Source organism: Eucyclogobius newberryi, unplaced genomic scaffold (genome assembly GCF_026437365.1).
Source record: "Eucyclogobius newberryi isolate DKJ021-1_F unplaced genomic scaffold, fEucNew1.0.hap1 SCAF_9, whole genome shotgun sequence".
NCBI lineage: Eukaryota > Metazoa > Chordata > Actinopteri > Gobiiformes > Gobiidae > Eucyclogobius > Eucyclogobius newberryi.
Window position 1 is genome coordinate 10,184,829 of NW_027316532.1, and position 11,734 is coordinate 10,196,562.

An 11,734-nucleotide genomic window follows, 5' to 3' on the forward strand; every position below is an offset into this window, starting at 1 on the left:
TTCCTCTAACTTCTTAACTTGGACATTTCAGGTGTGGTATAAAAATGGGAAGCTTTTAAAGTGTATTTTCTTGGTGATTTTTTTTTTTTTTTAATGTACATCAACAAAATGAAGGCACAGTTTATGAGAAGAGCACGTTTGAAGACACAGTTTTATAATTGGCTAACTCATTATGTCCCTTTTAATCTTGCATTCCAAAAAAAAAAATTAAATCCTCCGACAGGACAAAATGTTGGCAGAATCCCGAACAGGCACATTCATAGTAATAATATATTGTGGAAAAGTGAAAGTAGTTCATTCAAATTGTTAACACATCAATAGCTGTGTTGTTGTGTCCTTTGGCAAGACTTCGTATGTGATGAATTGGAGAAGCACAAATTATATTATAAATTATAATGAACAGGGAGCATGGGAACATGTTTGATGATTTACGGAAACTTAACCAAAATATCTCTCCTAATTACAATTAATATCCAATACATTTATGTAGTGGAGAAAAAAAAAACCTTCACAAAGTCACCCCAGTGTCATTTAAGAATTAGTCAAACAAACTTCAGTTTTTAAATATTTTACTGTGTACTGAATCTTATTTTCTCATTTTGATTTGAACTGAAATAATTCTACTTTGCCACAGTATTTTACATTACTGGTCTGCGCCTGTATTTTCTTATACATCCAAATTGTAAAAGTAACATTAGGCCATTTCAAAACGTTTCAAAGAAAACTAAACAGACATTAAGAACGCTCCACACTTCACGTGAGCATCACCGGGAACCTGTTTCCTCCCATTGTTTCTTTCCATCTTTTGTCTTTTCCCCGGGTCCTCTGTTCTGTTTCAGGCAGGGTGCGTGTGATTGTATACAGCAAATCCTAGCACCAGACAGTGAGCAGCTCCTCCGCGCCGCCACCAGAGGGCGTGGTCGCAGAGGTATTGGCAGCCTACGCTCGCTCTTTCCGCTTTAGTTTGGAGGATTTCTTCACGGTGCCGTTTTTGTTGAGCAGCTTTAACACTTTGTCTTTGTGATCCAGGACTTTCATCATTGTTTCTCGAGCTTCTGTGACCTGGTCCATCACAAGTTTACACCGCTGCATATTGCCCTGAAAAACACAGACTTTAGTTGATAATTGACATTTTACATGCATGGGGGAAAAAAGTCTCTCAGTTGCTGCCATTTTGTCAAATCTATACACTTTAATGTATATATATAGAAAATATATATAAAACTTTATAATATTGTGAATCTAAGTTTGAAGCTATGCAAAATCTGAATATAACAAAAAAACTCAAATGGAGTATATGAGTGTGAAATGTCACATTCATGGGCATAATTTTACAATCTATTCACATTTGCCTGATACTTAAACCTCAACTGATAGATTTAAATACAACTTAAGCATTTTTCTGTTTCAGTGATCATCTGAATATTGTTGTCAGGATGCTTCCAAATATTATTGAGATATTAAATAAAAAAATAAAAATTCATCCTCTTCTAACCGCGAGACAAATGTCGTATAAATAAATATCGCATCAAGTGAGCGTTCAAAGGTAATTAAGGGCTAAACGTTCACAGATCAGGAACTCTTACTTGTATGAGCTCGTTGATCCTGTGGAGGTCGTCGTCGCCTCCCGCTCTCTTCTTTGGGATCAGTCCTTCCTGGAGGGTGGACAGGCGGCTGTACACGTCGTGTTCCAAATTTGTCTGAAAACCATTTGCGCACATTACAACAAAGAACTGACTGGCCTTCTGATGGACTATGGCGAGTTAAAAGTGCAGTTCTGACCAGTTGTCTGAGCTGAGCGGCGCACAGGTGGATCTTCCAGCCTTGAGCTCTGCAGGCAACCCCTCTCTGATTGGCCATTTCCTGTAGGCTCCCCTTTTTGTCCTCTTTAATAATGAAAGATACATTATATTAAACATACAGAGTTTCAGTATCATCACCACATTATGATACTAAAGGTTAAGGATGCAAGATTAAATCGCTATCAAAAGTGTAATTTGAATGGACGTAATAAGCAAACAGTAACATAAATTCCTCAAGAAACTACTAAATATCTTGTCTTATTCTGTATAAAATTCCAAACCCTGTAGTTTAGATCTGTTCAGTAATAAATGTGATTCTTTTTCTTACCAAAATTGCCCAAATTGTGCAGCTCTAACTTTGGTTCAAGTCATATTGCTGAACAAATTAGCCTCGTCACCAAATTAAATGATTGGATATTGATATGAAAACACCAAATATAGAAATGACTAGTAATAAAACTGACATGTTTCGACATTTTTTGTTCCATATGGATGTTTGAAGAGAGAGCACTGACCTTTGACATGGATGTCGCTGTACCTCTGAAAGTGGTGGTAGGCGGCCTTCCAGGGGTTTCGATAATGCCTCAGGAGGGTGACAGGAGGGCGGGGCCGGACCGGGACGTAGCGCACTCCCTCCTCATCTGAGAGCAACAAAAATACAGGTTTAATGTGAACAATGCATTTTGAGAGCATGTGCATGGAGTAGACACACGTGAGGTGGGCAGCGGCTATAAGTCCTAGAGTTTATATGATGGATTTGGACCAGTTCAAGGATCTAGTCGTTACTACAAATGATCATGTCCAACCATTTTAAATACTCTCTCTGAAGATTTATATATTAAAGTAAAGCTCAAAATCAATAGTAGGGCGGAAACTAAGGATTATTTTAGTGGTCCGCAACTCGTTTTTTTTTTTATTAGGGTATTTCTATAGTACATTTAGATTTATTCAGTAAGATCTAGATGACATTTGACATTTTGATTTAATAATGAGGCCTTCTTTCTAATAAAGGGTCTTTCGGCATGTGTTTGTACAGTCCAGATAATGATCATGATAACGATAGCCGAATAATCACGGATATTCTGATTAAATCCTAATAAATGTCAAAAACTGGCTCTTGTTGTGTTACTTTTAATGGTGGTTGGGAGCAAACTGAAAAGGTGCATTTATCACTACCTTTTCAAAGTATGTGTTTTACTCTATACCGGAAAAAAAAGAAAACAAAACAAAAGCAAAAACTGGCTCTTACAAACTCCTGGGAGTATGACATCATCACATTTGCTGATTTGTGGGCTAGAGGCTGCTAACGCTAAAAGAATCTACATAGTGACAGAGGCGGCACTTACCGACATATTCTCTAGGGGGCGACTCGCGCCTCTCGGCCCTTCCAGTGATGGGGCGGCCTGTGGTCTTTTCCTCATCTGTGCTGTTGGTCTCCATCATCTCGCTCTCTTCCGTGGAGATCACATGCTGCTGCTTCCGGGGCTTCTTTCGCGGCGAAGCCCCCGGGATGAGCTCCCCTGTGGCAGATGTGGTCAGGGAAGCGGCCTGGGTGCCGAGCGCTGGAGCCGACAACAAAATGGCACTGGAGTCTAGAAGCAACACAGGGTAAGCAACACAGGGTCAGCAACACAGGGTCAGCAACACAGGGTCAGCAACACAGGGTCAGCAACACAGGGTCAGCTCCACAGACATTAAATTAATGGAACAATATTTTTTCTTTTCCTGGTGTAGGTTTACAAACAATTATTGATACTCAGTTGGAAGAAGTGATACCCCAAAACAAGAACATTATATAGGGAGGCCAGTACTTTTTTAGATAAATTGAATGTGACTTCTGATACACATAACAAAAGTTAACCCATATTAGTTTTAGCACCGGCCAATATTATAATTGACCAAAGACACTCATGTGTTGGTAGATAAGCCCTCTTTACCTGGCTGCTGGGAGGAGGTGTCCATGGGCTCCACCTCTTGTTTGATCTTCAGGTCGGGGCAGGTGGAGCTGGTGACACAGGCGGTGCTGCTGGCTGCCGGCTGAGTGGGAGAGGCCACTGTGTTAGCCATAGAAGCAGGCACTGGAGGAGTGACTGCCATGGCGGCTGGCAGAGCAGACAGCACTGTGGAGGGCTGAGAGGGGGGCACAGGTCCAGGGGCAGAGAGCATGGTGGGGATGGCCTGGACCATGTGCTGGGGGGCTGTAGACACTGTGAGACTCTGCTGTTCCTGAGGCTGTGAGGGCAACGCCTCCACAGCGGCCATGATGGGAGGGGCCACTGTCATGTGCACCTCCGCTTTGGGCTTCAGACTGAAACAGGGATAATAAAAGTGTATTGTTGTATCTAGATCAGGTCAAGTAACCTGGGGCCAATTCACAAATGCCTTGCGGTTAAGTTGCACTTGTAACAATGCTCTTTCTATCCAATAACTACTGTGGCATTATTGCCAAAAGGGCGGGGTGATAACTCTGATGTTCTTTCTACAATATTAGATGCAATAATGAGGAGTTTATGTTGTATTTGAGATGTTTGCACATGATCATATAGTAGTAGAAATTGGTGGTATATATTGCACAGCCCTAGTTGCTACTCTAAAAGTTACCCTGCAGGTCGGGGGGATCCGGCTCCCCTCACGGCGGTCTCCATCCTGACTCCAGTCTGTTCATTGGGCTGAGCCGGAATCAGGTTTTTGCGCACACATCTAAAGCAAAAAATACACATTATTCTTAGAGCAGATCTATAGAAGTAGGTATTGACATTACTTTTGGACTATTATATCTACAATGTCAATCAGGTCAGTGTAATCCCTCATCTAATGTGATTGCACTTCTGTTTTATTATTGTCAAATATATAAAGAAAAAAGCAATACAATATAGAACACCTAATGTCTATATATTATGCTTGTTGGTTTAGTACTGTGGATTCTCTTTACTTTAAGCTGTTGAAGGTTAACCGTGTGCTAGTTTGTGGCTCACGTTTCGGCTGCAGGCTTCTTTCGGAGGATGCTCGGCCGAGGAGAGGACACCAGAGTGGGGGCTCCTCCAATAGCTGCTCCTTGGGTGTGAGCTTGCACCATGGTGGCTACAGGCTGGGTCACCCCAAACGTGGTGCTGATGGGGCTGGCTACGAAACCGTCAGCCAACACAACTCCTAGAAACAAAAACATACAGAAACGGCCACATTCAGTCAGATGGACATGTATTTCAATAGGATAATTCTTCTTGTGATTACTAACTAAGCCCATGTAAAAAGCAGCTTTGTGGTTTGATGAACATTTTTCTATTCATTAGTTCAATGGGGTTGTTTGGCACTTAGTAGCTTAATAATGGCTTTGTTTTTGAGACTTGACACTCAGATTTAATAAATCACCAGTGAAGTGGGTGAGGAAAAACTGGACGACCTGCATCTGTGATTGAGTATAGAGCACTGAATTGTGATATATTGAGCCATGCAAACTGGCCGATCATCAATTTGAGATCCCAATTTGTTGGCTCCGGCTCGCATCCAAATCCTTTGCTTACCTGGTTTTGCTTCAGCCTGGGCTTGCTGCGGCTGCTGCTGTGGCTGCTGCGTCACACTGGGCGTCTGTTGTAGTCCTTGTGAAGTGATGGGGGCTGAGGTGTGTAGACCCTGGACTCCTATGGGCGCAGGCTGAATGCCCTGAGCAGTGATGGGTGCCGGCTGAATCCCCTGGGTGCTGATTTGGGGTGAGGGCAAACCGATGCGGTCCACAGCCATGAGCTGCATGTGGTTCAGATGCACTGTAGTGGCCACTCCAACGCCCGGCTGAGTGGGCAGGGGGCTGGGGGCTTGAGGAGTAACTATTTGAGTAAAAAATACATGTTAGTGGGTGGGATACACAGGGGAAATATCTAGGTTTAACAGGCAACTCAAATTTCATAAATGAAAATTAAAAGCATTTCAATGTCCAAATCAGGGAGTTAGACAAAATGCTACGTATGGTGCCTAGTCTGACAACACATTTACATATTTATCTAATATGATAAATTTGATATTTGTATCATATTTGTAAATATACTACAAAAAGAGCTGATTAAAAATACAAATGAAAAATGGTCAGTATTTGCAACTCCTGTCCAACACTAGTTATTTGTAGTACTTACCAGGATATTGGCGAATGGTGGACACAGAGCTGCTAATAGGGGTATAGGTGTGTGTCAGAGGATAAGAGGACGAATAGGCCGGAAGGAAATACTGGAACTGGACTGGAACTGAAGGCCTTCAAAAAGAACAAAGACAAAACAGTAATGACCTTTCAAAATATGATTATTATTACGATTATTATAATTATTATTATAATAATGATGATTATTACATCAAAACTACATGACCAATTGTAAATGAGGTCTTTGTAGGTGTGTTATGAGACACTTGTTCTAAATGTAAGCAAGACCAATGCAGACTTCAAATGGTAGAACCTTTATTCGTGGCAAATAAATACTCATTGAAGTAAATGCACTAACCTGTCACTCCTCGCTTCCATTGTAACAGGGTTAGGGGACGCCCGATGTCCAGGGATGGGGATGAGGTTGGCTCGTTCTCCTGGATAATCCGGCTGCACACGGGACGATGAATGGGCGATAGGTTGAGGAACTACTTTAGCTGCAAGCAAATGAACAAGAGCATTAGTAGTGATTGAGCTGAGATAGAGTGAGGGACTAAAAAAATGGCATAAAACACACGTACCAACGGGAATGGTGGAGGTGGTCACTGCTGTAGCATGAGAGGAGTGAGAGGCAACAGTCATGGTTACTAATGTGTTACTCGTCATTTGAGAGTGTGGGACAGAGCCTATGAAACGGGACAAAAAAGATAGAAGAAGCTCAGCAAGATCAAAGATCAAAAAGATCAAATACCATTTATTAAAACAAAGCACATGGTAAGGGAGGGGTTCCCAAACTTTTCAGGCTGGGTCCGTGGGACCCACAAAATAACCATGAAACAGACTCGGGACCCCCATTGCTAAATGAAATAGAGGTCTATAATAATTTTTCAACCATTTAAAATGTTTTCTTTTTTTTCCCTATTCATCATCTGACACAATTTCACACAAAAAAAAGAGAGAAATGAAATACAGTGTCATAATAGTAACATTATATCTTTAACTATTCTCACAGTGCCCCCGGGGGTCCTGACCCTCACTTTGTGAACCACTATGCAAGAGTGTCACAAAACTAAAAGCAATAAGAGTTGATATGATTTGCAGTTTCTAATAGCTTGATCAATACAGAGAGTATTATGATTCTATACAGGTTTTGCACTTCTTCATCCTGGCCAGCCGGATGAATTCTCGCGACATTTGTTTCACAAACGCTTGAGAATGAATCTGGTTTGAGCCCGGCTGCAGACCAATCACAGCACAGCATAGTAGTTTGGATAGAAGTCATAAGGACGAACCTATACAAAAATGGCGACGCCAACAGGTGCACTTTGGCCTATTTTAGCAGATTTATGGACTTTTTTAAAACGTGCACAAAGAAGCGCTTTGTGTATTTAAGGACGGGGAAGAAGTCTGTACTTTTCTCTGACTGGATTTAACAACAGTTTGATTTCTCGGCTCGTTTCGCTGTAGTTACGCTTTTCCCCCACTGCTTTCGTTGAGAGGCTGTTCAGATTGACATTTTGTAGATTCAGAGTGATACACAAATCAATCGGGTGTGAACCAGGTTACACTGCATGAACTAAAAAAGATACTTGTTCCCCCATTCTAACGTTCATCAATATATGTGTTTTGAAACAAACTTACCCATAGTAGTGGACGGTACAGTGTTAGTTGCCACAATTGGAGCCACTGTTGCTGCAGCAACTGGTGTCACAGCACTGAAAATAGATTTCTGCGGGTAGAAAGTCAGTATAGTTAGCAAAACGCATATGAGAAAAATGTATTTCTTAAGCAGTTAAATGTGCAGCAGTCACCTGAGTCATGGAAGGCGGTTGAGGTTTTTGTGCGCCTAATGCCGGGTGAGAGGGCAGTGTGATCCGGGTTGCTGTGTCACGGTTAGATTGAGGTCTCTGAATACTGACTGCGGCTGGAGGGGGGTGAATGGTCAGCCCGGGCCGTCTGAAATTAATGAGATGTACTGGTATTTATTTCGCCTGTCTTGGTTAAATGTTAAATCCAAATAGATCCATGGATGTTTACATACCCATGGGCTACATCAGAGGAGTGAGTAACAGCTGAACTGATGACAGGAGACTGAGTCCGACTGGCCACTACAGTCGGGATTACAGGTGTAGAAGTGGTCACTGCAGGCCGAGACTACACACAGAGGGATATGATACATTACTCTGGGATTAAATTACCTTTTAAAACATTAATTTATTTTATTTTATTTATAATATTAATAATATATATATATATATACATACACACATAATTTGTATGTATTGTACGTGTAGAGTACCTGTAAGGTCTGGTGAATGATGTGCTGCACAGTGGGTTGGCCTGCACTTGTCCCAGTCGCTGGTCGCAAGACAGTTTTATTGCTGGACATAACAGCTGCTGCAGCAGCGCCTATTGATCAGAACACACTTATAAAAACCCAATCCCATAAAAAATAATCAGCACATTTACCACATACCTCGAGGTAAATGGGATGTGAAGGTTTGGGGTGGGACAGGAGGTGTTCCTATCTGCAGAGCAGGAGCACTGCCTCTAATTATCTGGATATTAGCTGGCATCAAGTGGTGCAAATTACTAGAGTGACCCTGAAAGAATAATGTCAGATTATTTTTGATTTTTTTTTTTGATCATTTACCTCCACCAAAAAAAGGACACTTTTCCTGTTGACAGTGAACACTCACTTGTTGACCACTGATAGTTGCTACTGGAATGGAAGGGGTCGGAGCGATGCTGCTCTCTATAGTCACTGTGATGTGGCCGGGGACCTTTGGGATGTGAGTCTGATTGGCCACTGGAGCTGGAGCAATGAGTCGACTTGGCATTGGAGACTTCAGAACAGCCTTAAAAGATTTCACACATATCAATAAAATCAATTAAAATAAACTGACAATGATATGAAATTATAAAATGTATCACATTTAAATGTACTTTTTTAAAGTGATGAAACTAAATTTAAAGAGGAATCCCAAATGTTTGTGATTACCTTCATCTGCCCCTCAGTGAGCACTGTGGACTGAGCCTGTGGTAGATGAACAGCCGGGGCAGCTACAGTCCCAGGGGTCCCGGGCTGAATTGACACTGTCTGAGGAGAAGCCTGCGTCTGAATCTGAGGGTAAGGTCTGACCACCATTGTCTCCTGTTTATCATCTCTGAACGGGATGGGCCCCCCACCAGGAGCCAGCGGGTGGTCCTGTGCTCCATGGTCTGCATCACGATGACTGTCTCCATCTGAACCAGCTGAAAATGATTCCAAACACATTTAATGCCAAGAGCTTCAGCCTGTACTTCACTGTATTGTATGTTGTTGAGTCGATGCTGTGTCACCTGCGGGGTTTGACGGCTGCGTGACGGACACGAGGTTCCCAGATGAGACGATCTGTGGCGCTCCTCCCGTGGACGTGGGCAGCCCGTGACGTGGGAACTGTTGGGAGCTCATCTCAAACAAACCAGATCTAAAATGCAACATATCACATCGTCAGTAGATCGTTTTTAGTTTTTTAGCACAGAAGTAAAATCGTTCAGTGCCTTCGCCGTGAGGCATCAACACTGTAGACTGGACTAAGCTAGAGGAATGCTATAAATGATGTTGTATTGTAACGCAAAGAAACACGTCGCATTTAACTCCATCCACAAGCGACTGCACACACAGCTATACAATAACAAATAACAATAACTGTGGATTTGTATGAACTTATGCCCTTTAAAAGCTGGTTAGAGCTCACCGTCGCTGTCTAAACATCAGTTTCTCTTAGAACCGGGTCAGAATTAAAGATTTCCGTTAACTGGGGTTGGATACACACATTATGGACAGCTAAGTCAAATGGTGTACACACATTCTAAAACGCTTAAATATAAACGGCTACATTGTGAGTTAGCTTTTAGCCACCTTTATGCTAACTGCTAACAGTAGACCCGCAAGCCTATTCCTACTTTGCAGTTAAACCCTGCAGATCTGCGCTAACTTTGCACGTGCATTTAAAACACCTCCACGTGTGAATCGTTATTACCGTATAGAAGTTTGATACCAATATTTGTTTTGAAGATTACAGATTTTCCATCCGTCTTTTCTTTTTTCAACATTTAAGCCGGAAGAAAGCTGAGGACGCTGAGGACCGCCCTCTTTGCTATGCTCCAATCACAGAAGAGTTGTCCATGTCTTTGACCAATAGACGCACCCCAGTCTGTTCAGGCCCAACAAAAGGGATGGGGGATTGACCAATCAGAGGCGCGTATTGTGGTCACATTATTTGGGAAGCTACTGGCGCTACTTCCACCGCTGCACCGCTCACTATTGACAAAAATAGTACTCGAATGTATACACGGCTTTATTGGTTGAATGTTGTACTATATCAAGAATATGAGTTATACATTGTACGACTTGAATAATGTAACACTTGGCGAACATTTTAATACCGGAGTTGATTTCGCTGTTTCTCTGTACGCGCACGCTAACGGCAGAATATGAGGGTTTTTACGTCTGGTTTTCCCAATTTAATGCCTTTTGTTTTATTATGTCTTCTGTTAAGTTCAAATTCTGAGCTTAATCAAAGTTGAGTGTTTAATAGTGGTTAAAAAGACCGATGTTCGTGGGTCACCAAACACGAGCTCATGTTTGTGAGATTCGTGTGTCTCACCTGTCATACAATGTTTGCGCCACTAGAGGGAGGCAGTGCTCCGCAATGGCCCCCAGCAGCAGACAAAAGGCCTTTGGAATTTGGAAACTGATTTCAATATTTCATCATCTTTTACTGGTGAAAGAAGTACTCAGTTGTGACAGTAGGCTATAGATACACGAGCAAAATATTTACAAAAATAAAAAGTAAAAATAGCACATATTAAAATCTGCTTAAGTAAAAGTTTAGTTTGAACCATTAAAAGTAAATGTATTTCACACACATTTTGAGAATTGTTGAAGGCTGATTTTGAAAAAAGAACTGTGCTGAAATTTGGTTAACGGCAGCAATTAAATTCATGAATTTCCAAATTTTATGCACATTGTTGTTCGGAAATGGGAGGTTTTGTCTATAGGAGTCTTTGTTTGTAAGAGTTCTTCTATTGAGAGTGTTTTTCAAACTTCCTATAAGTGATCTGTTCTTTTCCTCTGTATCTACCTGCGTTGCAACAGTGAAATTTCCCCATGTGTGGACAATAAAGGATTATCTTATCTTATTATCTTATCTTATATCTTTGTTCTGTACTTGGGGCTTGAACTCAAAACCTTTTGGCAGGTTGACATGGGGGTGCTAAAAATAACTTCTTAAACCATATGAAAAATAAGCCTACTTTTCAGTCCAGTTAAAATATAGTGGACTAGAAAGTACAGATACCTGCTCAAATGTAAATCGTATCCACTGTAAAAACTACTTTAGTAAAGTACAGATTACAGATGAATGAAATTGGCAACAATACGATGTGGATTTGCCCAGTAGAACCTTTTGTACCAGAAGCCTACACAACTGGTTCAAGGCCAATATCATTTCAGGCATAACTACATATTTCAGCATTATTCAATATGACATTTAAGTTTAATATTTCATGCCACCTGGTGTACAGTGTGAACACATACAAGCTTCGACACAGCCCTAAATTCCCCTGTAGCCTTGACTCACATCCACATGTTAGTATGTCCCTGGGAACGGGTGAAACCCTGCCGCGATCATGCTTTGGATATTATTATGGTCTAGTTAAAAATAATGGCATTTGGAATCGTAAAACAGAGGAATCCGTGAAGCCTGGGGTCAGAGGAGGCAAATTAAACCTCCCACAATGGTGCATTGTTATTTTATTA

General features: G+C 41.5%; 1 protein-coding gene across 3 annotated transcripts; it reads right to left on the reverse strand.

The window, feature by feature from the left end:
* Positions 1 to 556: 556 nt before the first annotated feature.
* On the reverse strand, positions 557 to 10,064 carry sap130a (Sin3A-associated protein a). Of its 3 annotated transcripts, none has more exons than XM_072439118.1 (21): positions 9,954 to 10,064; positions 9,271 to 9,398; positions 8,930 to 9,174; positions 8,628 to 8,786; positions 8,405 to 8,531; positions 8,228 to 8,337; positions 7,970 to 8,082; positions 7,740 to 7,884; positions 7,570 to 7,657; positions 6,510 to 6,614; positions 6,287 to 6,425; positions 5,927 to 6,042; positions 5,324 to 5,623; positions 4,778 to 4,952; positions 4,404 to 4,502; positions 3,740 to 4,110; positions 3,149 to 3,394; positions 2,318 to 2,443; positions 1,783 to 1,886; positions 1,587 to 1,700; positions 557 to 1,098 (listed from the first exon to the last, which is right to left on the reverse strand). In XM_072439118.1, the coding sequence occupies exons 2-21, from the start codon at positions 9,380 to 9,382 to the stop codon at positions 940 to 942; spliced, it is 3,153 nt and encodes a 1,050-aa protein (XP_072295219.1). In that variant the 5' UTR covers positions 9,383 to 9,398; positions 9,954 to 10,064; the 3' UTR covers positions 557 to 939. The 3 variants fall into 3 exon arrangements, with proteins under 3 accessions (XP_072295219.1, XP_072295220.1, XP_072295217.1); XM_072439119.1 differs by having other exon boundaries at positions 6,510 to 6,536; positions 8,930 to 9,183; XM_072439116.1 differs by having other exon boundaries at positions 8,930 to 9,183.
* Between the last annotated feature and the right edge of the window lie 1,670 nt (positions 10,065 to 11,734).